Genomic DNA, 27,219 nt, shown 5'->3' with positions numbered 1-27,219 from the left:
ATGGTTATAGTGCTGCTTGCTGCCAGCAGCAAGTGAAATAGGAAATGAAAAATTCTATGTATGAACAATACTGGCTTCATCTGCATCGATATCTCAATTTATATAGCGCCGAATCGAAGGGCAGAATGAACATAGACAAGTTAATAAGACAAATCCTCATATAAATAAGCGAAGGTATATAACACTTAACGAACGAATGGGTATCATCAAAAGGGATGTACATATCCAGCATCAAAAAATAACCATCATCATCAAATCAAATCTCAAAGAATAGAAAAATGGTAACATATCATCAAATCACGTCTGCTCCAGCACCTCCATCTCCTCCCACCCATTCTCCGCCTCAAGCTGCATCCTAACCCTATCCCTCAATTCCTGAATCTGGCTACCCATCGCCTCCGTCCACTGAATCTCCACCGTAGACACTTTATCCTTCAGATCCGCCGTGAGCGCCCGTTCCTCACTAGCCCGCGTATCCATAATCTCACGCTGTACCTCATCACTCGGCTCGCCCCGTCGCGTACGCTCAGCTTCCATGAGTTGGCAGTTTGCGCGCATCACGGCAGATTTGACCTCGTGAAGCAGACAGAGGAGGTTAGTTTGGGATTCGATGTACTGGTAACTCGATTTCTCTGCGTGCGAAAGTAAAGAGTAAAGGTATTGTAGCGGGTGGCGGTGGTAGCTTGGGTTTTCCTCGTATTCGTTTGCGGGGATTTGGACTTCGAAGTCGGTGAGATCTGGCGGGATTTGGTCGATTAGGGTGAGGAGGGATGGCGCGATATCCCAAAAGGCGGAGAGTTGGACTTCGACGCCACGAACGACATTTGACTCGATTATGTCGAGGAATGATTCGAGGCGGGAGAGTGTGTTGGATTCGTATTGGGCGCGGCGATCTAGTGCATCCTGATCGAAGAAGGCGTTCGTTTCGCGGACCTTTTCGTCGACTGCTTTTTGGCGGTAGGGGAGGATCACGACGGTTCTGTATTTCTCGTTGTGGGCACGGACTAGGTCGTACATTTCACGGTGCAGGACTTCTCGAGTTTCGAATAGCCATTTCAGTTGCGTGAGCTTTTCCAGCAGTTCGGGTTTCTCGTCACCCTCTTCCTGAGCCTGATCCGGAGTCCCATGACGCGCATCATCGAATAGTTTGCTGCTCAGCTCATCAATGCAGCTAGTTGCCCGTGAAATCCGATCCGTGAGTATGTCATGAGTTGGTTCCAACACAGAAGATTGGTACAGATCCAAAACCCGTTTCGCCAGTGCTCGATCGAGTTTATTCTCTTCCAGGACTAGTGCAGCTTCTGCCTCAGCGGCTTCGGAGAAGGTAATACTACCATGCTGAATCTGAGTCTGTGTGTTGGCTTTGAACATGCGCCGGCATTCGCGGGTTCTTTCCTTATGGTCCTGAAATAAGCGATCCACTTCACCATCATGTCGTTGTCTCATGGCTTTGATCTCAGAGAGATCGCTGATTGATCGGACCAATGTCCGGTACTCAACCAAATCAGGATGGTTGTTATTGACAGCAGGATAGTGGCGCGGGTACGGCGGAGGGAGGGTAATCAGCCGTGATACGTCCATTTTAGGTGGTTCGACATAACTACTGCTGGGCATATATGGATCTGGTGGCGGTGCCGGCTCCTCATGCCAGCCAACTTTCTCCGGTGGATATTCATTTGGACCGTATGCGGCATATTGGCCCATGGAAGAATCCAGAGAGTAGCCTGGCGCTTCAGCTTCGGAGGAAGGTTGATGGTGGTTCTCTTGCAAGGACCCCAGCGATAACCCCATGTATTTTGACTCTTGCTTCGAACGGTGAACCTTGCGTCCATCTCCCTCGCTGCTCGAGCCGGTTTTGGACTCCCACCAGCGGCTGGGTGCACGACCCCGTGAGCTCATCTCATCGTTGCTTATACTGAGACTTGCAATAGGGGACAGTGATGGTTTGTAGCTATTTCCCCAAGAAGGCTCAAGGCGGCTGACATGTGACATATCGAGCTTTGGCCCTATGGATGGTCGCCTCCTTGGAACAACTGCTGACGCTGCGTTGATGGCTTCAGGGCCTGGCGGTGGTTGAATTGGTGGTGTTTCAAACAGTTTTCGACGCACTTCCTCGTGGTCGAATGACCCCGAGTTCCAGGCCTGAGAATACCGTTGACGCCTCATACGCGACTCAGAGACAATGAAATCCACGAAGAGTTTTAGAGCTTCAATTTCGTCTGCAGCGCTAGCTTCTTTCTCAATGAAATCCTTATGTCGCTGCACAGCGTCCTGGAAAAACCCATCCGTGTCTCGCTTGGTGGAATTCGGTGCTGATTCCTTCGATACGGACGAGCGATGCTGCAATATTGGAGACTCCGAAGATACAGAACTGTTGGATAAATGGCGCACATGAGATATCGGGCGCTCTTCCCTAGACGAGGGACGGGATGGCATCTTCCCCTCTCGCGCGGATTGCAGAGGCGGTGTCGGGAGTGCCTTTGGAGGCAAAGGCTGCGGCATCGTTTTAGGATATGGGGATGGATGATCCCCGTCTGGCGAGAAGGGAGGTGTTTGCGTATATCCACGCGTCGGTGCAGCTGGACTAGGCTCAGCTTTAGGAGTAGAGAAAGAAGATCGGCTGGAGAAAAGACCGATGGAAGAAGCTCTCGAACGTGAAGTTGACTGCGGCGTGTCCGATCCAAAGCTGTGAGCACTATGCGGTGTATACTTTGCGGATGATGGAGCACGAGAGTCGCGGCGGTCGCCATTCGGATTAGCAAGAACGAGGTTTGAGGGTTTTACTTGATCCACACCGTCACCCCATGCGCTATCAGGAGGTAGGTCATAAGAATCTTCGAAAACCTGGCTTTGGCGATTTCTGCGTTCGATTCTCCTCTCTCGAATACCCTTGGCGCTCGGGTCTCGAAGAGCAGGACTGCGGAGAAGATTACCACGGCTTGTTGAAGGATGGACAGGATTGTCTGATTTGGGTGCCGTATAAGACGGCGGGGATGTGCCATTGTTTTCAGTCGTTACCAAGTCTTTGCCCTTATCGTGCTGAGATTCGTCGTCCACCCAGCCAGAAGGCGTAGGTGGTATGCTACCCAAACCAGTTCCTAGTGATGGAGGCGCCCGCACCCTTGTCTTGACGGGAACATTCATGACATTCCTTGAAGATGACGCTTCTGGTGAGCCACACACACTACGTGACCTCGAAGTTGGTGGAGGTCCCGGCGGAGGTGGTGGCAGGGGCATTCCTGGCTCCCAGGCCCGTGGTGGTGACATGCTTGGTGATTGACTGCCAACCCTTGATGAACTGGCACTCCCCACAACTGGGCCTGCGGAGACGGCCCTTCTGGAAGTTGGCGGGCGTGAAGCAATAGGGTCCAACTGTCCAGCCGCTGCATGCCCATGGCCCGCAGTTGTTGGGAATTGCAGATCCTCCTGCGAGATCATGATTGATGGCCCGGAGCTCATGCCATGGTAAACATCGTGATGATTCTGAGAAGACGCCCTTGGAGGCGGGCCTCCTTGCGGCAATGGTGGAGGTGGAGGAAGTGATATCTGCGAACTGGGGCTCGCATCACCTGTGTGAACCATTGATAGTGGGCGAGGATGAGAGGAGACGGTGCGCTGTCGATGGCTCACCATAGATTCAGCATTCATATTGCTTGACCCGGGGTATGGGGGAGCCGCATTTGAGGGTGCCTCCCTAACCGAATTGTGTTGGACGGCATCCCACGATGGTTGGTGTTGATTTTGATGGCTTGGGGGTGAGTACGGCGGGGGCGGAGGCGATAGAGAAACGTCTGCGCACAACACATCATGTCAGAAAGTTTCCTTCTCATGAAGTAATAAGAAAAGAAAAAGAATAGTTCAGACCTGGGTCATTTTGCGGCGGACGATGCACACTTCGACGCAAGCTATTGGAACTGCTAGGCTGCGAATAGGTAGACTGTCCGGAGTTTGCTGGCGAGCTGCTACTAACCGGTCCCCAATCGCGAGGATTGTAGGGAACATTATAATGCCTGGACGTCATGGGCGATGGTGCAACAGCAGCACTGCTGGGAGAAGACACGCACGGGGACTGACTCTGGGTGAAAGGACTGGAAAGCGAAGTGGTCGACAAAGGAGTCGAGGCGTAGCCCGAACCCAAAGCAACACCCAACCCCTGGAACTGATGACCACTCAATGCTGTCGTAAGAGGAGGAGGCTGCACCGCATGTTCGCGGCGACTCGGAGATGGCTGATTGCTGACAGTGCCGGTGGGAGTGGACGACCAGCCGCTGCGAGAATGGTGAGCCTCTCCAACGTTGCTGCTTGACGAAAACCAGCTGCACAGACAGGGCCAGTCAGTATCTCCGAGAGTTGTAAATCGAACCGACAGGCAGGGCTGGATGACAGATGCGCGGGGGAGGGGGCTGCGCACCTATTCATACTGGCGGCAATATCATGAGGGGACCAGGCATGGCTTCCTCAAAGCCGCGCGCAGGAAATTGCGAGAGGCAGACTGAGTAGCCAACACTCCCTGGGAATTTTTCCAACAGACGCGACAAAGGATGAATGGACAGGGAAGCGCGAAAGAGCCAGAAATTCAGTTGTTTCTATTCTTTGCAACTGCAGGAGTGACCCATCGGCCGGTAAACGGATATAACTCGTAGGATTCACCGACCAGGAATGCGATAAAAATAAACCACCAGAAAAGAAAAGGAAGAATAGCACACGGGAAGGAAAGAAAAGCAACAAACCCCGACCGGCCCAGAGAGACTAATTGGCTTCTGCACATGCAGCCAACGCCGCTCGTCACACCCGGCGTGGGAGTAGGCGCTTAATCCTCGCCCTCTCACAGGTCAGCCCCAAGCGCCATCACATCTATCCCGGTCCAACGCTCCCAGTCATCAATTGTGAATGGCTAGAACACACGGCCAAAAAACAATACAGGAGTTTCTTGGTACCGGTAAAGATTGGCGTAGATCGGTCATTCAGCCCAAACGATTAAGGATTGGCAGATAGGGCTATTTAAACACGGTCCCTCACAGGACAATGTCGGCCTACACCGCGTGGAACGGACAGGAAAGTCATGTACTAAGTCACCAAGATGCTATTTTTGGTTCTATCTAAACTTGAGACAACTCCATACTAGTACTGACATATCTTGCGATACTTTGATTCGACAGCGGCCCACCGGCCGCTCCGGTGCCGTTCATGGATGCAATGCACGACTCGCGGAGTCATGGACTAACCTCGGAATCTGTTCTTAAGTCGACGTTAGCACTTATCCCACTGACATGTGATAACTGATCGAGTGCAGAGTAGAATAGGAATTGTCAGATAAATGCCCTGTCACAGGCAGTGGTCATCAATGAAAATGATTATGTTGACCGTCGTGATTAAATTAAAGTAAATCATCATTGAAATGGGGGGAGTGCAAATGGGAGACGGGAATGTCACTCACAATTGAGATGGCAGACAGCAAAAACGCTGCCTACGGTTAGTTCATCCTATGAGAATCAAATCTCTGCGAACAGAGTCAGCATCGAGACTTGTCGAGTATAGCAGTGGAAACAAGATATTTCGATTGGTCAGGTATGACGGTGTCGTCCTGGTCAACTGACGTCGACTTGGACATATGCTTGTCTTTGTTGTAATGTCGATTCATCATGTAATACAGTGCAAGAAAAGGAACTCGACAGGTACATACACTTGTATGCAGGCTGCAGAGACATTTCATGTTGTTAAGGGAAGTCTACATCACTGCAAGCAAGTTAGCAACTGACAACTAGTCGCAAGGCAATGCAGAAATCGAATAGACGGATGTCAGAGAAGCATGAATGGTTAAAAAAAGGATGTTGTCTGCATCGATAACTCGAATAAGACTCGTCATCTAGGGAATCATCACGGTAGGTTGGGCATGGAAGAAATGTGGGAAGAATTACCTTTCGGACAGCTTCTACCAATGATTGTCATTCATCAATCAGGACAACTACTATTCGAGAGTCAGGATCATGTCAAAACATAACACTCAGTGTCATAGAGATTATCGAAATATTCTCAGTGGGCGAGGTTTTCTAGGCCTGCCGCAAATAGGCATATCCATCACGACCGGTCGCCTGTCAGGACGCCGTCGGAGCCCAGTGCCGTTTCATCTTTGGAAGATTCGGAGGTGCCAAGGGTAGTCGAGGCGCTTACCATTGACTGTTGGGAGCGATTGAGCATGGACGAGTTTTGTATTCCTATAAAGTCTTGCACAAAGTTAGCAAATGCATAGGCTAGGCATTGTGAGATAAAATAGAAGAATTCAAGGTTTGTCAGACAACAGCCAATTTGTATCGTCGGTGACCCGAAGGTCTCGGTCGGTAATTTCCAGCGTATTTAAATACGAAGGTCATCATTCAAAAATATTGCAAAAACATAAAGAAAAAGTGAGACCTACCAAAATAGCAAGTGCTGTGCTTTCTGTTCGCTCATGCGAAACACGACCTGTTAATCTTAACAGGAACGTTAGCTTCAAGCCCAAATCCCAGAAGTGATCAAATGCAATGCGAATGATGATCAATCAGACTGACGTGCAAATAACAGAGTTTTCACGCCCCGAAAGGTCAAAGACTCTAGTTTGTTTGGTTATGGGTGTCATCATGCTGGGTGAGGGGTTAATTACGAAGGAACTTACCAATACTGTGTTAGTATCAACAAAGCAGAGCGATTGAGCAAGATTTTGTTGAAAGAACAGCATAATGTCCTTGTTGATCCTCGAAATCGGAGGATTTTTCTCTGTTGTGGGAAGTGAAAGTTCAGAAGAAAAATTCTCTGCACGATCTTTTTCAAGCTCTCTCCACCGGGCGGATTTAGTTTTTACCGATAATCTAGCTTGAAGTAGTTTAGCCTAGTTAGAGCCTCAACATTAACCGAGAATGGTAAAGCATTATATAAGCAATATGGCATTTGCTTTTTATATCCTGGGAAAGGTCAGCTGACCGGCGAAAAAAGGACAATTGTCGATCAAGCAGGACAATCATTTTCCCGCCTGCGCGTGACCAACCTGACTAAAGCCGATTTCTGGCGAGACCCCAATAGTTCCAGGTGGACGGCTTTGAGAGAAAAAATGTGCATGTCTGCTGACCCTTTGCAGCCCACTGTCTAATGAAAGGGATGTGTTTTCGTTATGGGGCACAGAATAGGGGCGGTATACAGTACCGTTCGTGCTCAATAGGAATGCTCTTGTAAACAATTGAATTGATACCTTCCAAGTGCCATCTACAAGTGATCACAAGATAGCGGGGGTTGCCGGGAAATTCAAGAGAACTAACCGGCGACTTTCCTGGTTAGGCTTAGGGCGGGGATATGGAACGGGTAGTGACGAAAAGCCGGTAGGTTACAGTAGAGACCGCCTGTAAGGATACAGCATGGATACATACAGTACGGCCATTGCGTCACCGGTTTGCTCCGGTCTGACGTTTCCCACGGGCATCAGGATATACTGGCCCAATACTATGATGAGGATGGGCGTCAATTATTGGGGAATGTCGATATTTCGAGAAGAAAAGAAGTCTCCATTGACGATTGACAGTGCTGGTGCTTGTTAAGCGTGTCTTCCTGCCTTGGCCCGGTTGCCACGAGTTCTGATATCATCCCTGAGTGCAGTACTCCGGAGTACTAGCTCCTAGTTGTCCTCACATACCTCTGGTACGGATACTTAACCAGGAATCGTGGTCGTCCTTCCCTCCTTCTCCTCCCTTCATCTTCTTCCGAAATCCGTCAAACCGAGGTATTCACTTTCATATATAACCCTCCGACTTCTCCCAGCTCCTTCTTCATTTCACCTACTTCTCAACTATACTCACGTCTTCTCCCATTTGTCCTTACTCCATCTCTCTTATCACCCACAATGGCGAACAACGGCGACGCTCCTCCTGTCGGCCAGGAGAACATCAACACCGACATCGTCACCCTCACCAGATTCTTTACTGAACAACAAGTCAAGGCCCCAGAGGCCACTGGTGACTTCACGTACGTATCTTCTCTTCCCAATTTGAATTGGGCCACGACAAAGATCTAACCCGATTGTTCTTCTACAGTCTCCTCTGCCACGCCCTTCAGTTCGCCTTCAAGTCCATTGCCTACTACATCCGTCGTGCCTCTTTGATCAACCTCACTGGACTGGCTGGGTCCTCGAACACCACCGGTGATGACCAGAAGAAGCTGGATGTGATTGGAAATGATATCTTCGTCTCTGCAATGAGGAGCTCTGGCAAGTGCCGCATTCTCATCTCGGAGGAAGAGGAGCAAGAGATCATTTTCGACGAACACCCCAACGCCCGCTACGCCGTTGTCTGTGACCCCATCGACGGTTCTTCCAACCTTGACGCTGGCGTTTCGGTTGGCACAATCTTCGGTATCTACAAGCTGCCAGACGAGGTCCTCGGTCCGAACAAGAAGGTTACCGCCAAGGAAATCCTTCGTCCTGGAACGGAGATGATCTCGGCTGGATTCACCATGTATGGTGCATCTGCTCAGCTGGTGATCACCATGCGTGACGGTGATGTCAATGGCTTCACTATGGAAAACTCTCTGGGAGAGTTTATCTTAACCCACCCCAGCATGAAGATGCCTCCCAAGAAGAGTATCTACTCGGTCAACGAAGGTAACAGCATGTATTGGGCTCCTTGGGTGAACGAATACTTCCACTCCCTCAAGTTCCCCGGAGAGGGCAAGAAGCCATACAGCGCTCGTTACATTGGTAGCATGGTCGCCGATGCATACCGTACCCTTCTCTACGGTGGCCTCTTCGCCTACCCCGCCGACTCCAAGAGTACTAAGGGCAAGCTCCGTATCTTATACGAGTGTGCCCCCATGGCTATGTTGTTCGAGAACGCAGGCGGTTTGGCCGTCAACTCCAAGGCAGAACGTCTTCTTGAAGCCGTGCCCGAGCACATCCACGACCGCAGCGGTGTCTACCTGGGCTCGAAAGACGAGGTCCAGAAGGTCATCGACATGTACAAGAAGCACCACGGTTAAAATAATTGCATACTAATAATCCTGTGTCCTGTTCAAAACGGTTTTCTCATTTCCTTTGCGCGTCTCGGTGTCTGGACTGTTCGGATGGAGTTCTGCGGTTTCACCAACGAAGTGAACGATTCTACCTGTATTAAATAGTACTACCAATACATGAACTACAGCCAATCGTTTCCAAGTATTCGTAAACCCTTATCTGGTAAGACCTGTTTAAACTCACTTGATAGACATCTATCGCAGTCAGTCTAATGCAATCTTCACGTGATATAAGTAGTAGATTTCCTAAGACCGCATAACTCGTGGTTATTCAACAATTACAGTCTCACCAATCGAGTTGTTTTTATCGCCGATACTCTACACTACGAGTGCGACATCAATGCTCTTGTGCGACGAACTAGGAGATATCGATACGATGCCGATCACGGCGATAGCTGGGCCCTGCATTGGGCAATACGTACTGGAAATATGGTAACTGCTCGGAAGGCGTTGGAGAAAGCTGGGCTGGACGTCGAGCTTCATGAAGATTGGGCCCCTGTGATTGTATCATGGGCTTTTGGAAATGATGTACGCATTGGGATATTTAGAGGGAGTTCGTGACAGTCCCGGAACAAAAGCGTGGTCATATTTGGACCCTAGCGTCGTCTCACTGCCGGGGACCTCTACTGCAATGTCTGTTGAAGCAGGGAGGCCCGGATGAACGGATCTATCACGGAGAGATGAACGAGGAATGTCTGACTGTGGGCATGCAAAGGGCAGCGAAATGGGGGAAGCTTGAAGAAGTGGTTCAGCTATTTGCCCAAAAAATTTTTCCGGGGATAGTTAATGCCAGGAATGGGGAACGCCTATCCTTGTTTGAAGCGCTACAGTCTGAGCACACATAGATAATCTGGCTCTTGCTCAGCGTTGGGGCAGAACAGAACGATGAGGATGATAGTCTGTTGACCCTCGTTCATGATCCAGAAGCTCTCTAGCTTCTTCTCAAGAACGGGGCTCGCCCTGATCCTGTTGCTCATGGTAATTGTGGAAAGTATTCACTGCGGTTTTTGCGTGATATGGCTGATGAAAAGGGTACAGCGATGACAGAATTGCTCATCAAACACATCAATGTCGAGGAAAAGACGTCCAATACCAACCAAGTTGACCGTGAGATACTTCTGGAGGCAGCCGCTGAAGCCGGGCTTATTGATATTGTGCGACAGATCCTTGAGAGAGGCATCCATGGAGATACGAGGCCTTAGGACTCACGAGCCTTCCAACAGGATAGGCCAGGAGCGGATACACCGCTGACTTTAGCAATAAAAAAAGGGACAGGAGAAAGTCGTTGCTCTTTTTGCTTGGATGTGGTGGCTGTCTATAGAATCGGACGTTGGCGACCCTCGCCAATCCATATGGCTACAAACCAAGGCAGTAAAGAGATGGTGGAGCTGCTACTGAACAGGGACCTTGGTCTGAGCCGCCGAAGATATTCTATAGCTTCCTACGCTTCTCCTCCACTGCCCCTAGGCACATGAGCCTTTTACGACCTCCGATATTTCAATTACTTCTTGACTGAGGATCACCGAATCAATGCAACGGCAGAGGATACCCCTCTGAACCTGTACCCCCGCTGCTTCGAAAAAGTCATCCGCTCGGGGAAGGTGAGATTGATTGAAATATTGCGCGCTAATGGTATATCGTTCGAATTCGACAAACAACTGTGACTGCTGGAGACAGCAGCGGACGGAGAAATGCACATGCTCAGGTATATCAAGGATCTGCCTCCAGATGATCAGAGCATCAAATACGCACTTGCAAGAGCGGCCAGCCGAGGCGGAACAGCAGTTGTACAATTTTTCCTCGATCAAGGCTGTGATCCCAATGCAAATACAACATGTCCTACCTCAACATAGCAGTAAGCGCAGACGAGACCGAAGCAGCCATCGCAATGCTCGATCTCCTTGCTGCGCTATGACGCCGGCATAAAGGAAGTCATCAGCTACCACGACTACTACAAGAATAAATTCTCCGACGGGAAAAGCCATCTTCCCAGCGAAGGCGAGCGTGAATCCAGAGTCGTCTGGTTCCTCGTTGGGCACGGTGTCGATCCGCGTCCAAACAGCAGTCCACGGGCCCGCGAAGTGTTGACGACGACAGCGCTTGTGGATTGCCTGCCGGCTCTTCAGTTTATGCTAGATGTCACTGCCGCTCGTGAGGAGTCCCCGTTCGATGACCTGGTGCGGGCTATTGACTTCATCAGACACCGAGTCTCCTCCACCGTGCTGGGCCTATGTAGTCGCGGAAGACCCTCAAGTCATCAAGTTTTTGAATCGTTACTCTTCGAGAGCGAGATATCCCATTCCCTCATAGGACTGCCAATCATTGTTGATCATTAACTTAAAATAATCGACGGTGTTCCCTCCTGTATTCTTGAAAATCACTATACACATTTATAGAAAGAGAATGACAGTAATAATCACCCATCGCCTTGCTTCCCACGGTCAGTCCAACGGCGGCTATCAGCTCAATGACACTTTTGAGCTAAAATAAATACACAAAACAGTGCCTTTCCAAGATAAAATGTATAGTCCCTATAATGTATAGTCAATGAGTTTTTATATGTCCCCAAGAATGGTTCCACTGAATGTATGGTTGAAAAGTTATTCCTACTAGAAGTGTGGATTGATATTATGACTTCCAGCCATTTTGCATATACTCTTGCTCTATGGATTTTCAGATGTTGTAGAAGGACTGTATCTAATGTCCTTGTTGTGGAGGAACTTGTGCCAGAACTCCACCAGCCCTTTCTCCGGAACTGCATTGATAAAGTCAAACTCGTCTGTTGCTATCCGACAACCATATAACCCATGGCCTGTTTCCAACCTCAATCAGCAGAGGAACTATCTCGTCCCGGTGTTCCAGATACCCTTGTCAGGACTTATTAGCCCGCGATGCCATGCAGGTTGTGATCATGCGCGACACTCTCTTTTGTTGTGGTGTTTTAAGTTCCATTTTGGTAGTGAAAATGCTGAATCACTCTTTTGATAACTGAAATCTAGCTACCCATGTTCTAAATCGTGCGACGAAGAATTATATCTATGGGAGAAGATAGAAACTTATTCTCTTGGATCTTCTTGTCTGCTAAATCGGTATCCGATAGTTTGAGTCATTTTGTTGGTGGTGGTGAGGTTAAGAATTATTCGTTTGGCTGTGGTGTAGTGTGGTGTGATGGTTAGGGTTTACTGGGTTTGTTTTGCTTGTGATTTGAATAAACTATAGTGACTACGTTATAAAATCAAATTTTGAGAGAGAAATCAATTCCAATCCACCTATGAAAAGAAAAGTACAAAGAGTGTCCAAAAACAAATACAAGGAGAGCTCAGTCAACCGGCTCCTCCTCAAGCAAAGTCTTGAAGCTAAACGGCACAAACGGAATGCCCTCACCATGGAAATGCTTACTCATAGCCTCAACCCAGTGCAAACGCAATGAGTGCAACATCGCACTGGTTCCCTCCATCACACACAGAATGGCAATCGTCAGCGTAAACCACATAAAGAACGTAACCACGATCATAATTATTCTTATCGTGGGGTCTTCCTGCTCGAACGCGCCGCCGATGGTCATGTCCCACAGGACGATAGAGAGTTGTTGATGTGCCAGGGACAAGGCCCAGAGACGTAGGTAGGAGGCAGTGTGGGAGATACAGTTGAGACAGAATTCGATGGTGTGGATAACTTGGTGGATCATAACTTCGGAGAAATCGAATTCTTCGTGCTCTTCGTCGTCAGCGTCGAGGTCCTGCGCGATCATGGCGGTGCCTTCGTTGGTACCGTCACCTTCGCTAGCCATGCTGTCGCGACCGTTGTCGTCTTCTAGCGCGCTGACACGTGCGGGTTCGCCGAGACCGCGGTAGCCCTGGGCACGCGCGCGTTCGTTCTCACGGCGGAGGTAGAAGGGCTTGAAGAAGAGCATGAGCGGCACTTGGACGAGAGCAAGCAGTAGCAGGGTAACTTGTACGCCGGACTGGCCGGGGTACAGCGGCTCCTCGACCGTGCCGGGAGACAGGAACATGAAGATTAGCATGTTCAGCAAACCAGGGGGCGACTGCCCCTTAGCCGCCCAGTCAACAGACCACTTGTAAACAATAGTCAAGACAAGGTACCCGAAAATTGACTGGAAGAAGATGAATCCCGGAATGAAGTTACCAATAATATCGACCTTGGACTTGAAATGGCGAGCGTTGACGTATTGCAAGAAAAGAGCGTAGGTCATATGCGCCCAACCAAGAACAATACTCATTTTCATCTTCATACTGTTGGAAAACAGCAACGAGTTCTCAGCCTCGTGCCAGTTCCAGTCCAATCCAATCGGGAACCGGTATCCATCCTTCAGGGTTGCCTCAACAGCCTGACCCCGCTGGATGTCGTCCGGCCACTGCCACTGACTGGGGAAGAAGGTGAACGCCTTGGAGAAAATATCGTTATAAAGGAAACCAGTGTACATCGAGAACAGACCCATCATCAACATGATGTAACGACCATAGAACGCCATGTAGGACAGTTCATCGAGCTTGGTCTTCAGCAACTTCTGCTCCCACAGAATCATGGCAGCTGCAGCAAGCGTCATCAAGAGACCGTGACCCAAGTCACCAAACATGACAGCAAACATGAACGGGAAGGTAACCACAGTGTACAACGCGGGGTTGACTTCAGAGTACTTGGGAATACCATACGCGTTGACAATTGTCTGGAAACCCTCGGTAAACTTGTTCGTCCGCATGTACGTCGGAGGAGTCTTGTTCGTCCGGATTTGGTTGATAATCGTCGGCACAGTAAGACCAGCACGATCATTGACATCCTGCAAAGTCGCCTTGATCAATCCCAGCGAGTTGGTAGGACACCACGCCTCAGCAATAAGCGTCTTCCTCGCCTGGTCGTAAGAAAACCGATTCAGCGTGTCGTACACAGCCTTCTCCTTCTTGACGATAATCATCCAAGCAGCCAGTGAGCGAGCAATCTGCCTAAGCTCCGCATCAAGCGTATTCTTCGTGTTCCGCAGCACATTTCCAACATCCCCCAACCGCGTGTTCACCTCATGAATCTGATCCCTTCGCAACTCACTATTCTCATCAACCCCATACAACGAAGCACCCAACGACTCGGAAATCTTCCGGATCTTCGTAATAATATGCTTGCCATGCGCAAAGATCACAAACACATTCTTCCTCGTCTCCTCATTCGTAGTTGGATCAACAACCGGTTCCGGAATCTCCGACTGATTCATATAAAGGTTACCACGCAGCGTCCGCCACAGAATCCTCTCAAACGCCCCAATCCGATCCCGCGGAATCACACCCGCTACAAACCCAATATTCATCTCCAAAAAGCTCTGCTGCTGCTGCTGCTGCTCTGCATCGCCATTAACACCGCGCTGGGGCTGCTGCTCCACATCCCGCAGCAATGGCGCCTCATCATTATCAAACGACTGTCGAATATCCTCCGTATGGGTGTGGGCGCGGTCAAAGAATCCACCAGTCTCCCGGAGAACCCAGCGCCATTCGGACAATTCGACCTCGCGCTTCTTCAACGTTTCGTAACTGTCGTTCAGAGAGGCAATTCGCTGCTCGAGGCTTTCGCTTCGTTCTGCAAGTTCATCGATCTCGGAGGCTAGAGGAGCGGCTAGGGTGTCGGAGAATTCGTTGGACGAGCGCATCGTGATATCGGCCTTTTCCATCTGGGTGTGGAAGTAACCTACCCCAATCAAATTAGCAAATCTTCAAACCAACTCCTAAAAAACCACATACGCAATTGCCTCTCAACATTATCTAACCGCCGAATCTCCTTCGTAAACGTGCGCTGGAAGGCATTGGTCTCGGGGTTCAGCTAGTCCCGTTAGCCCAGACCTCACATCAACAAATATAAAAGATCGATCGTACATCACGAAATTGCACCTGACCAAGCTCACCAAGAGCACTAACAACCTCTCTCCCAATCTCATTCGCGATATAGAGCTGTGTCAAGCTCATATCCGCCGAGCGGAAGAAGGTGTCCCTGGGAGCCATGGTGACGTTTGTTTCCACCTCCACCAGTGTCTACCAGGACAGGGCGGGTTAAACGATAGCGCGATAGAATGAGAATATCGATGGACGGTATGAATATGCGTATATCGGTCGTTGGATGAGTTTGCAGCAACTCCCTGAACTTCGAATGTCGCTGAGGCCGGCGGTTGGTCGGATGGAACGCCGCGTGGCCGTCTGCGATGGCACGTGATGTCACGTGGGGTCCAGCCACACTTTCTATGAGACTACGATTTACAAACCCGAAACCAATCAAATATAGTAATGTTATGTTTATATCTGATTTACCAAAAATAATCCCAGTGCAGCATAACGTATTACAAAAAACCTCGCCATAGACAGACCACCATGCGATTGAATCCACCAAACCAGTCCACATGCTCAACCAATAGAACATTATACACTAACAATGTGTCCCAAACATAAACTTGGGATGAATGCAAAAGAGCAAAACCAAATACACTCGCATGAATAGTCCAATATGTTAGCAGACTAGGCAAAGTAGCTCTTCCAGAGGACTCCGGAGAGGTCTTCCAGTTGATCCGGTGTGAATGCCTAGGTATGGTTAGCACTTGTTCAATCTAGATGGGTTTGCTTGAGGGGAGGGGAATTACCTTCGCATCAATATGCCACGTATCTTGTCTCGTCTTCTTGAAATCACTGATGATACTCTTGACGCTCGATCCCACAATACCCGGGTCACTCGCCGCCCGAATGCTCAACGTAGTCAGAGCCTCGGGCATCCATTTCGGCGGCGGGCTGTTATACGGGAATGCCTGGATCAATGCACCCAATCCCAGGACCGCACCATGGCGGGCAATCACGAGCTTGGTATGTTCAGGTGTAGGCGTGCCCGCCCCCGAGGAGATAGCAGAGGTGACTGGGCCGGAGCGGCGACGCTTGGGAACAGGGTTGTCGACCAGGATCTTACTGAAGCGCTCCAGAAGACGAGAGACCATGATATCCCGGAGGGAGACCGGCGAGCAGCGAACCATGCCGGAGAGGGTGGCTGATGCGCCAACACGGACTTCGTGCTGGGAGTCTTGAAGCATTTCGGCGATGCATCCGAAGAGTCGGTCGCGGTCGTCAGAGGAGACGAGGAAGAGGCGGCGGAAATAGATAATCTGGATGTTGATCATGACGCGCAGACGCTGGTGCCATGACGGTGAGGTGCGTCCGATTTGGATGAGCGAACTGATGAAGCCGGAGTTCTTCTCGGCAGGATAAGGGATGTTGGGCAGATGGCGGAAGACATGGTACGCCAGGGACTGAAGCTCGGGGTCTTCCTTGACGTCCATCATATGCAGAAGCTGTCCTGTAAAGACATCGGGGAAGAAGGGGACGAGCTGTGTGCATTCATGAGACGAAAGGGTCGAGTCCAGCCAAAGAAGTACAGTCTTGCAACCAGATGTGTAGGATGACGGCGTCTGCTGTCCAGGCGTTCTCTGGTGCCGCCACTGCTCAATCTGGCTGAATATACCGCGCAGCACCTTGTTGAAGCCTTCATCAGGCAGGTACGGGAACGTGCCAACAGACGACTCCTTCTCCTGCGATTCAAGAAGACGCTTAACGTTAGGATACGACTCGTGGTACCTAGTACGGTACACGGTTGCTAGCGTCTGTCCCATCGCCTCGCGAACTCCCTTGTACGGGTGATCAAGATGAGCAAGGAAGTCCTCCACAATCGGCTTTTCCAGCTGGAAGTGCCATCCCGCATCAATGATGCACTGGTGCAGCATATTGATCTTAGAACTCTCCTTGAACGCAGCATTCGTCGACAAATCCAATCGGAAACTAGCGAGCCAGTCGACCAACGGCCACGCCCTGCGAGGATCCCGGCATTGCAGAATCATATGCAGGAACGTCGTCCAGTACCCAGAGTTTTCGGGTGTCAAGCCATCAGTGAAGATCTTCCGCACGATAGGGAATGCATATTCCCACACCTGCGTGCGCTTTTCGACGCCACCATCTGTGACGGAGCTAATCAACGCACCAAGGATCTCCGAAGTAGCACGGTGCTGGTGCTTATCGCTACCATCCTCAAACACAGCCTCGATCTCCTCCTTGATATCCTCAAATGTAGCAGCGGTAAGACCATCACGGATCATCAATTCAAAAGCATACAGCAGCATCATGGCACAAGGCATCCGGAACTTATCTGCCGAAGGATCTCGCGGCTCCTGCTTCAAGTACATAAAGAACTTCGAGAACCAGGCACGATCGAAAAGTTTGCCCATGTACGACCGGACCTTCCACTCGGTCTCGTCGTACTCAATGTCGCGAGCAACATTCGACTTGTACGCAGGCATACTGTCCGACCACACGAGCCATCCGGGGAAATCGTGGTCGATATAGTATTCGGCTTCTGGCTTGGCGAAACTGGCCAGGTACTCCTCGGTCCAGTTCTTTTCGTCACGTTTGGTGGCGACCTGGATCTTGGAGGGGAAGTTCTGGTGACCGAAGATGTAGTTCTGGTAGTCGTGGCTGCAGATAGCACGGACATCGATCATGGTAAACAACGCAATGAGCGCTTGGGAGTACATACCACGCAGGCCGGGGTGATCATCGATCGAGCCTTGCGTGACCAGCTCCACGAAGTTATCACTGGCAATGTAGTCGAATCGAAGACCCATAGTAATGACGATAGTAGCCGCCCTGCTAGCAATCTTCCAGTGAGATACGCGTGCCAGGTTTACCAGCTCTTCCGACAAGTCGGCCTTCTTCTTCTCAATCGCCACACGCTTGCCGTTGATGTTCTTGCGCAATTTAGTGATCTCATCGCTGACATCTCCCTTTGGAGCAATTGCCTCGACAATATCCTGATTCAAGACAGCCATCCGCTCCATGGCGCGGCCGTAGTCCATGATCTGGAACAAAGCGCTCGAGCAGATTCTTTGCACGGATGGCTTGTCGACTGCGCTTGCGTCGATGAAGGTCCGAATCAGAGTAGGCGCAAACTTCCAATGCCGCCCAGCAGTCTTCGCAACACTGCTGAGTAGCAGGGAGAACAATGCACCCTTGATCCGTGCATGATCGTTCTCCTTGACACCCTTCTGCAGAGCTTTAATCAAAGGCGGGATAACAAGCATTCGAGAGCCGAAGACGGCCTTGAGAGCCGACTCGCCAGCACTTTGAGCATTGCGACGAGTCTCCGTGTACAAGGAGACACATGACTCCGCGATATCCAGAAGCAGAATTTCATCCAAACGCGATCGCGGTCTGGGTGCAGCGTTGTGCCGCAGACGTTGCAAGTGGTACACATATGATCTCCGTGCAAGCAACGGACGCGGGTAGTCCTTGCGGATACCACTCATCTTGTAAGGATAAATGTCCGCAGCCAAAAGACGGGTGACCCTATCCAAGACATGGGCAGACCTCTCAATACCAACGTCAACAAACCAAGAACGGTAAGCCGAGTATAGTGCTCCAAAACTGGGGACGTCATCCTCTTGCTTATCCGCCAGGAACCGGTGCACATCGTGCATGATCCAACCGGCGCGTTCCCGAAGATCATGGATTTTAGTGTACAAGGGATCATCCTCCTGCAACGAATAGCCGGTGGGATATGTGAAGGCTTCCCTGATAGTCGTGTCATCAGAGCTATCCAGAGCGGTGTCGGTGTCTTCATCGCCAGCGCCATTGGACAATGACGCATCTTGAACGTCTCCCATATCGACGTCACCGTCCGGCATCGCAGATCCATTCGCTGCACCTTGCTTCGTCGTTGATGCCGCCTTGGAGTCGAATAGCACCGAAATACCAGACAGGATAAGACGTAGCAGCACAAGATTTCGGGTGACTTCATCCGACCAGTCCTTTCCGGTGCCATCGCGCTTGATGCTGGATGTCTCGTTCGTCAACGCTGTAAGCTGCTTGAGAGCCGTCTCTGCTTGATTTTGGAAGAGCTCAACAGCAAACTCAATCTCTTCACGCTTCGGGATATGCCACTTGACAGTCATGTCGGTGGGGTCTTGTTTATAACTCCAGAGGCCAGGACTCACGCCTTGAGCAACCACGCTTGGTTCATAGAGACCGTAGTCAATGGTATATGTACCAGTGAGGTTGAGGAGAAGGTGATGGATAAAGTTCGAGATGTGGACGGTTGGGATACCGCGACACTTCTGCTGCATGTAAACGGCAATGTCGAACAATTCCTTTTTATGCGGCAGGACAGCATCTCCGACATGAACGATACACATGCTGAGCATGCTGATGTTCCAGACCAAGCCGCGGTCACGAGGGAGGACATCAGCTCCTGTCGTCCTGGTCGAGCCAGCGCCATTGTCGTCAATCTCGGTTCGAATGGATTGGGCCAATAGGGGAATGAAGCGCTTGAGGGCCTTCTGCGGATTAACTTTGCAAGCAGCATTACAGATGAAGGCCATTGCATCCCGCGCCTGATAAATGACGTGGTTCGCTGCAAAGTCAATAATCTTCGTCAGAGCAATGTCATAGTACTCAGGCTCCAGGGACGACAACAGCGGCATGAAGGTCGCCGGGAGGGTGTTCACGATGTTCTCTTCAGGAGAGCCATTTCGCACTCGGGACACATCGGGGAGGTTTTCCAAGAGTGTAAAGACACGACCCAAGAAGGATACGATGAAGTCCCCAAAACCGCAGGTAGACGAACGGAGAATCAATTCCTCCGTCTCGTCGTCCAATTCTGTGTCGTAGTTCAATTGGACCTCTACGCCTTGTTCTTCCATCCGCTCCATCTCCCCAGTAATCCACTGCATTGCCAACATGTTGCAGTTGACATCTTCCCTGCCTCGAGTTAGATCGGCCAGGGGGATGCTGTAACAAGCTGTCTGGATAAAGGTCAGGGCATGCAAAGACTTTTCAAGATCGTTCGCATCAACACCAGGCAACGCAAGGCCCAAGAGAGTTGTCATGTGGCAACGGTATCCCTTGGTGCGAGTGATGATCCGCGACAGAACCTGAAGGGCCCGAAGCGAGGATGCTGTACGATGCACCTCCACGAGGCCCTGTAGAGATGGATAAATCCGCTGTATGGCACCTGGCAAAATAAGATGCGGCTCCAAGTAGGCCAAACTCTGCAGCGTAGAGAGCGAGTAGCTCACTGCCGTGCTACTCTTGGAGTAGATACCCATGAAAATAACATCACGCAAAGCAAGCACGAAGCGACGCTTCAAGGGCTCATTCAGCCTACGCTCAGGTGGCATTTCCATCTCTCCACTCCGCTCCCGGTTCCAACGCATGACAAAGAAATCTGCGAGATAGTACACCAACTGGGACAGTGTCTTGGACCAGCCACCAGAGTTCGAGGGGTGGAAGAAGGTCTCTACTGCTTGGATAAGACCCTCGAGTTGAGACAGGATCGACTCCTCTGATTCGAGACAGGCCGGCGAGAGGGACATGACCACCCAGCGGGCAATGTGATGCGCAACGGGATGCTTTCGGGAGTCACGGTCAAGCATAATGCCTAGCCCGGAGGAGATGTCCACAAGAGCACTGTACGGAGAGGTCGACTGTCCGACTGGGATTTCCAGTAATCTCAGGATAGCCGTGAAAATCAGCGACGACTGCTCCTTGGTGAAAAGACCATACTCAGACAGCGGGACGTTATCCGCAGGCAGACAATCCCGAGCCAGGCGAGAGAAGAAATCCAAGAACGTTGTATCAAAGGTCCTTGACCGTCCTACCAGTGACCAAAGATGGAAGTATGTCGGCAGGTAGTGGTGTGGCAGTAGATCTTCCCTGTCGGCCGGGGGCGGAGAGGTAGGAAGCATCAGATTGATCAACCCCACCACCACGAAAGCACCTTCGGAGAACGATGTTGTGTAGTGAGGTAGAAATTCATCTAACATGGCCGGCACCTCGCACGGGTCGATATAGAGCTGGACGAATGCACAGAGCTTCGTCAGGGTCTTGACGTTCCGCTTCAGATTGGTCGAATGGACCAGACCCGACTCGGTGGGCAGGACGAAAGCCTTCAATTCCTTATACAAAGGCTTCCAATCTAAAACCAAGTCCTTAACTGGTTTCAAATAGTGTTTCCGCCTGTATCCATCATTAGCACCCTGTCATGCCAAATATCATGCGTCCCAATACTCACTTCGTCAAAAACATAAACATGCTAGCAAACCGCTCCGCAACATTCGGATCAATCCCCGGCGCCAACGAAAGTTCATAGTACAATTTCACCAAATTAATCCTATCCGTCCGAGCCGGATCAAACTTCAGCGACAACCATGCTCTAAGCTCCCGAGTCCAGTGGACAGCGCCGGGACTAAAATCCCCCGCCTCCACCGCAATGTAGAGATGGTCCAAGATCTCGCGGAGGTTGCGTTCTCGCGCGGGCTCATCTTCGGTTGTGTATGGGAGATATTTGAAGTAGGGGTAGGTACGGGGACGGACTCGCGCCTTGGGTTCACCTTTGCCGTTTAGCACCGCCGGTTGCTCAGCGGAGGTGGTTCGTGGCATGTTGTGGAAGTTCTCGGCGGTCGGTAGTGTCTTGGGGCCTGAGTTGGCCATGGTTTATAGGGCCGAGGGAGGATGAGGTTAGCGAGTCGTAGCGAGAGGGAAGGGGGGTGTGTCGTGGAGGGTTCTCGAGGAGGGCACTGCGGTGGTGGTGAAAGATGTCAGCGAACTGCAACAACTAGGCCTGTTCAACATCGGGCCAGCACTGCAGTCGAGGAATCCACTCACAGCAAGCATGGAAGAGGCTCAAATGATAGGGAATATCCCAATTAGATATGAGGCCAGGCTGTTGAATACTGCCAGGCTGTGCATGGGCGAATCTGGAGTGTTTTTTTGATTCCGGATAGCTCAACCAGCCGATAAGAGCTTTTTGAAGGACAACGATTTCAAGCAACAGAATAGTCGTGTAGTCGCCGATCAGTGTTTCGCGTCAATAATTGTTTAACATGAGCCACGACTCTTTCTGATGGCTCTTTAATCCGATCCTTGCAGGAACACGCAGTTGTCTGGGGGTGCACTCGGGCGTCGTGGTTCAGATGGCTGATGACATAATTTCGCCGTAACGGCGGCAGCGTCAGGCAGTGGCCGGAACCAGTGAGTTAGGACAGAGGATGGATAGTTCAGTTTGTATTAATGGTAGAAGCTCATTAGAAATTATTTATAATAGATAATAATTCTATACTGACAGGTGTCTTTGGGTTTCTTTTTCCCCAGGCAGATGTACACGCGACACGATAAACATTTTACAAAGGAAATGATGACATGCCATTAGTATAAAATCTCAGCCTATTTCCAGCCATTACTAAGCTGGAGGAAGAAAAGAACCGTAAAGAACAGCTTGGATAAGCCCATAGATCACCATAGCTTGCAACACCATGGAAAATAGGCGGTTAGACTTGGCGGTGGACGGTGACTCTCCCGCGCGATTCACGACCAGGCATACTAGGTACCAATACCACAGTGGATAGCCGGAAGAGATACGGTTGATGATCTGGACGTGATAGCTTGTAAAAGCCATCACAGCAAGCAGGCCCTGGGGAACTGCAAGGCGGATCAATAGTGAATCGGTGGCCTCGGGAGACATTGCTCGATCAAGTACGGTCGTTGGCCGTTCCTTGACGGCGGCCCAAGGCATCCTCAATGCCCAGAGAGAAGCATAGCAAAGCAGTATGAGCATGGGCGCAGCGAGGAGAAAAAGGGGGATGTTAGATACGGTCCAATACCGGAGAAATCCCACGTTCCTGTCAATACCAATCAGTGCGCTGTTCCCCCGCTATAGGCCATGGAGGGGCACTTACCAATATTGATCCTGCACCCAGCCATATATACTGGGTAACGTCCATTGGCACCATTGCCTGCTACAGGTCGTACAGTATGTCGTATAGGCAACCCACTGGGGCAGAACCATCCCCAATGCCACAACACAGCCACCCAAGACAAGGACACTTAGACGCACGACCACGTCCCGGGACAAACCGTGGAGGATAACCCTCCGAAGTTGGCAAATCGCATCATAGGCAAACAAGAACCCGCTCAGGATGCCATTGCTGCGAACAGTGGTCGCGACTGCAAAGAATATGGCGGCACCAAGCAGCTTGGCATCCCGAGGTAATTTCCTCCCCGCGCCATCATCCAGGAATGATGACGAGTAGAGATACAGACCGAAGATGTTAAGAAAGGAGAAAATAGGTTCCGGGTAAGGCGCAGACAGAAACGCCCCGGCCGGGGCGATGATATGAAGAACCGCTGACAGGAAGCAGACGAGCCTCTGTGTCGGGGTCTCGCGACCAAAAACGTTGGCCGAAAGTTTATAGAGGGCTAGGGCGGATAAATAATGGGCCAAGTGGGCGAGCCCGACGCCCACCCAGGCTACCTGGGCGATGTTGCCGACTTCCGCGGAAGGATTGAGGACTAAACCTAGATTTAGCGATTGGCCCTTTTACATAGAGAATGAGACGTACAGGAAGCAAAAAATCTCCAGATTCTGGTAAACCCATAGCCAAAAGCCCATTCCTGCTCATAGACGTAGCCATGCTGGACAATATGGACAAAGTAAATGGGGTCCCAACGAACGAACTTGAGGGGAAGCGTGGAGCCGACGCCGGCATCCACGGCGGGACGCGTTGGGGACGAATTCAAATAGGGCAACAGAGAGGTGGACGTATCATAGCCGGGGCCAGGACAAGCGGTGACGACGAGAAAAATGAGCGTTTTCCACAGGACAAACGCGACCGTCAGACTCCAGAGCGGCCGAGAAGGATTGAGCAGTGAAGGCCGGTCGACCTGCTTTGCAGACGGCATAATCATAAGTCAGAGAATGGTATGAGGCAATGAATCAGCGTTCCCGACTATGTCAGTGCAAGTATTCTCCATCATGTGATATCTGGATGGGGTAAGTATGCCAAGTGGTCGGATTCCTCGGCATTGGATGCATAGCTGCATGGATGCATAAATGCATAACTGGCATAACTACTCAATTAGTGTTAATCAGCACATGCGGCGATGCCAAGGCGTGGCGAACGTTTCATTAGCGCTACGAAGGGGTATTTCATCATACATACGGGGTAGTGAAACAACGTAGGATAGCTGTACGGAGTACAAAGGATGTCTACGTGCATACTACTGTACAAGTAAGATGTACTGTTGGCATCGTATTCGTATTGATTGATGAACAACAGATCCTCGGTCAGACTCAGCCCTACGGAACAGACCGCGAGGATCCCGATTGTCCAATGGCGGAGGACACAGCTCTATACGGGACATTACTCAGTTATGAATCAATTACTCCGTAGTGGGCTAGGTAAAACTCAGTGATACACTTTGTGCATCGACTCTGGTCTCCGTGTCTCCGGACAGGGACCTGTCAGACCGAGCACGGATGTGTGTACGTAGTATATACTCCATAACTGGAGTCGGCGATCTCTCATCCTCTACTCCGTATACATGCTACTATGTATCCTCATGGAGCATGAATAATCCGGCTCCTAGTGCTCGGCAGTCGGAGTATAGCAAGCCCGCCACGGCACTGGAACCCTCCGTCGGCGTTTTCGGACCTCCCGGCGACCGGGGAGGGGGCCAAGACCAGGTGACCCACGGGGCTGAGAGATAATAATACGATGGTGCCTGTTGCTTACTCAGGTGTCCATTGTATCATTATTGAACTGTAAAAGAAACAGGTTTTAATCGGACAATTGCACTATCATTTATGATATATACAAGAATCCCCAACGCAATATCAGGTAAAAGCAGGAACATATTATCGGTACGGTGAGGGTGAATTAAATAGTGCCGGACATAAACTAGCCTTGCCGATCTCCAGTCGGTCTGCGTTTCCACGGATCGGCTTCCATGTGTGAAAACGCGATGAAGATTTAGCATCGAACTTTCCATTCATTTACATCTCCTAATAGTCTATGGAGAACCATCGCTGACGGATCCTCGGATACCGCCCTTTCTCTTTCGTACTCTGTACAGTGTGACGGGGCCGGTTTCCATATATCATCTCTGTTACTCCTCGTTCTTTTCCCTTTTTCTTTTTGCCCTCCTGCAATCTGCTTATTCCTTGCATTTCAGTCAGTCAGAGACCTGATCTTCCCCTCTCTCCACTATCTCAGGAGCTGCTCTCTTTGTCTCTATTCTCTTTATACTCTGTCATTCCTTTCCTCATTTCTATCTCAATCCCCTCCGGTCGTCGCCGCGACCTGGCTCCAGTGAGGACTATCCACGAAATACGACAACCAACCACCAACTGGTCTATCGATGCGCCTGTGATATCCTCTCCTTGCGGTCGTCAGGTTTTCAGGAATGCTGTTTAATCTTGGATTGACCGCTGACGCCGCCGCTGCCCACGAGAGCGATCTCGTCGGCCCCCAACCCTCTTCGCAGCTCTCCAATCCCCCCACCAGAGCCTCCTCGCCATTGACTGCTCTGTCCTCCTTACCGAGCTTAGGGACCATCTACAATAAATACAAGGGCATGGAACCACAAGCAACGCAGGGTGCGACCCTGCGCGACATGACACGAAGTCCTGCCGAATCCGTCTTGTCCAGCGACGGGGAGCATTCTGTCGTCGATACTGGCTTTCGCGCATCCCGCGTCGGCCGTTCGCAATCCGTCAGAAAGTCTTTGCGCCCCAAGACTTCCTACCAGCTGGCGCACCCCGCCAGCCATGCCCATCATCGATGCTTCAAAATACGCCCCAAGCTCCTGTTGCAGCTCCAGCAGGTGTCTCACACTCCGCGTCCGCTTCCCGTCCTTGATGTCCTCCCCTCGACCGTTTTCCTGCCCCGACTCGCGCGCAAGTTTCCCACAATCTTTCGTGGCAAGAACGGCCTCGGTCCCAATGACCTGATCATCGTCACCAGCGACTTGTATGAGGCGGACCCAAGAGATAGGACGTCGCAGGGCGACGACAGCGATGACGATGAACAACAGGTTGTTGCAACCATTTGCCAGCTGCTCAACGAGGAGGACTTGTCCAAAGGGAAAGCGGAAATATGCTTCAACCACGGTCCTGCGTGGGAAGCAACGCCCCTCCCCAACGGTGCCTATGAGTTCGTTGCACGCACGGCCCAGGGTGTCCAAACGCTACGGTGGGTTCCGCGTGGATCGAAGAACCGTCGCGTGTCCGGTCCCCCGGGTTCGCCAGTCCAGCCGGAATCCAAGCGACTCACCTTTAGCGTCATCAACCCCAACACTCGCCGCCACCCAGTGCTGGCTAGCATGACTCGCAACAACCTCGAGGTCTTTGACCAATACTCGATGCCTACCGTGGCTCCCAGTAGTCTCCCCACCTCCGCCATGTCCATGATCAGCGACGGTTCCGACGACACTCCACTAGATCGCAATGTGATCGCTGTGGATGATGATCTACGTCTCTTGATCATCATCACCAGTATCTGGGTCGCTTTTCGAGAGGGTTGGTCACACAACTTTAGTTACAACGATTCTGCCCTGGTGTTGAACTCGAAGATCTCCTCGCCTGCTGCATCCAGACATGCTTCACCCACTACCATCAAGCATGCCCCTGATTACTTTTCGGTCGACAAGGAAGGTCCAATGGAAAACCCACCACGGAAACACCGCGTGTCCATGTCCAATGTCCCGTTGTCATCAGAGCGCCTCAAGTCGCTGGCCTCTGCCAGGTTGGCGAAACGTTCCAACTCCACGGGTGCCGCCTTCATTGAACGATCCAACCGACGGAGCTCGGGGAGCAAGCGACCTCAACGACACAGCTTCATGCCCCCGAATAACCTCTCTCGCGACGGGGTCACCGGCCTAGAGGCAATTCCATCCGAAAGCCTTATGAACGGTAATGGGCATGTCCAGAACAGAAACTCTGAGAATGCGGTCAAGTTTGCCAACTCTGAGCCCATATCCGAGAAGCCTCGTCGCAAAGTCAGCCAACGCGTGCCGCAACCCGAACCGTCAACCTCCAGGGGTCTTGATGGACAAAACTCAGAATCAAGTCCTCCCGCCGCCAAGTCGAAGCGTCGACACCGCATCAGCGGATTTTTCGACTGCATCTTCCGACGACACCATTGAAAAAACTATCACCACAAGCCTGGTGCTTGTGTCGCAACCTCTTCTCTGCTCTTTTCTGCTCTACTCTCTTCTATTCTCATCTCTTTTCCATTTACAACTCCCTCTTGCAGAGGTCGAGACCAGAAAGATACCAAAAAGTCGCATCTGGCGTTTTCACGGCGCATTTCCATATTTGAGCGAGTTGATA

General features: G+C 50.9%; 6 protein-coding genes across 6 annotated transcripts; 2 read left to right on the top strand and 4 right to left on the bottom strand.

Moving 5' to 3' along the window:
• Nucleotides 1-191: 191 nt before the first annotated feature.
• Nucleotides 192-4,075, bottom strand: EURHEDRAFT_197012 (uncharacterized protein). The gene is made up of 3 exons (XM_040777926.1): nt 3,865-4,075; nt 3,631-3,791; nt 192-3,553 (listed from the first exon to the last, which is right to left on the bottom strand). The coding sequence occupies exons 2-3, from the start codon at nt 3,642-3,644 to the stop codon at nt 298-300; spliced, it is 3,270 nt and encodes a 1,089-aa protein (XP_040635866.1). The 5' UTR covers nt 3,645-3,791; nt 3,865-4,075; the 3' UTR covers nt 192-297.
• Nucleotides 4,076-7,497: 3,422 nt separating this feature from the next.
• Nucleotides 7,498-9,162, top strand: fbp1 (fructose 1,6-bisphosphate 1-phosphatase). Its single transcript, XM_040782734.1, has 2 exons — nt 7,498-7,989; nt 8,058-9,162. The coding sequence occupies exons 1-2, from the start codon at nt 7,868-7,870 to the stop codon at nt 8,995-8,997; spliced, it is 1,062 nt and encodes a 353-aa protein (XP_040635865.1). The 5' UTR covers nt 7,498-7,867; the 3' UTR covers nt 8,998-9,162.
• A 3,043-nt stretch (nt 9,163-12,205) lies between these two features.
• On the bottom strand, nt 12,206-15,177 carry EURHEDRAFT_485268 (H(+)-transporting V0 sector ATPase subunit a). Its single transcript, XM_040785549.1, has 3 exons — nt 14,907-15,177; nt 14,775-14,853; nt 12,206-14,721 (listed from the first exon to the last, which is right to left on the bottom strand). The coding sequence occupies exons 1-3, from the start codon at nt 15,030-15,032 to the stop codon at nt 12,350-12,352; spliced, it is 2,577 nt and encodes an 858-aa protein (XP_040635864.1). The 5' UTR covers nt 15,033-15,177; the 3' UTR covers nt 12,206-12,349.
• Nucleotides 15,178-15,539: 362 nt separating this feature from the next.
• Nucleotides 15,540-21,542, bottom strand: EURHEDRAFT_463134 (proteasome activator BLM10; the record flags this gene model as incomplete). Its single annotated transcript, XM_040784853.1, has 3 exons — nt 15,540-15,602; nt 15,662-21,068; nt 21,124-21,542. The coding sequence occupies 3 exons, from the start codon at nt 21,540-21,542 to the stop codon at nt 15,540-15,542; spliced, it is 5,889 nt and encodes a 1,962-aa protein (XP_040635863.1).
• A 748-nt stretch (nt 21,543-22,290) lies between these two features.
• EURHEDRAFT_380264 (DUF409 domain protein) lies at nt 22,291-23,789 on the bottom strand (the record flags this gene model as incomplete). Its single annotated transcript, XM_040779273.1, has 3 exons — nt 22,291-22,729; nt 22,787-23,399; nt 23,450-23,789. 3 exons carry the CDS (start codon nt 23,787-23,789, stop codon nt 22,291-22,293), a joined length of 1,392 nt encoding a protein of 463 aa, XP_040635862.1.
• Nucleotides 23,790-25,292: 1,503 nt separating this feature from the next.
• EURHEDRAFT_405289 (uncharacterized protein) lies at nt 25,293-27,032 on the top strand (the record flags this gene model as incomplete). The annotated part of the gene is made up of 1 exon (XM_040780371.1): nt 25,293-27,032. One exon carries the CDS (start codon nt 25,293-25,295, stop codon nt 27,030-27,032), a length of 1,740 nt encoding a protein of 579 aa, XP_040635861.1.
• Nucleotides 27,033-27,219: the final 187 nt, after the last annotated feature.

Source organism: Aspergillus ruber (genome assembly GCF_000600275.1).
Source record: "Aspergillus ruber CBS 135680 unplaced genomic scaffold scaffold00028, whole genome shotgun sequence".
Lineage (NCBI taxonomy): Eukaryota > Fungi > Ascomycota > Eurotiomycetes > Eurotiales > Aspergillaceae > Aspergillus > Aspergillus ruber.
Note: the sequence above shows the minus strand (reverse complement) of the source record. Positions and strands in the feature narration are given on the sequence as shown.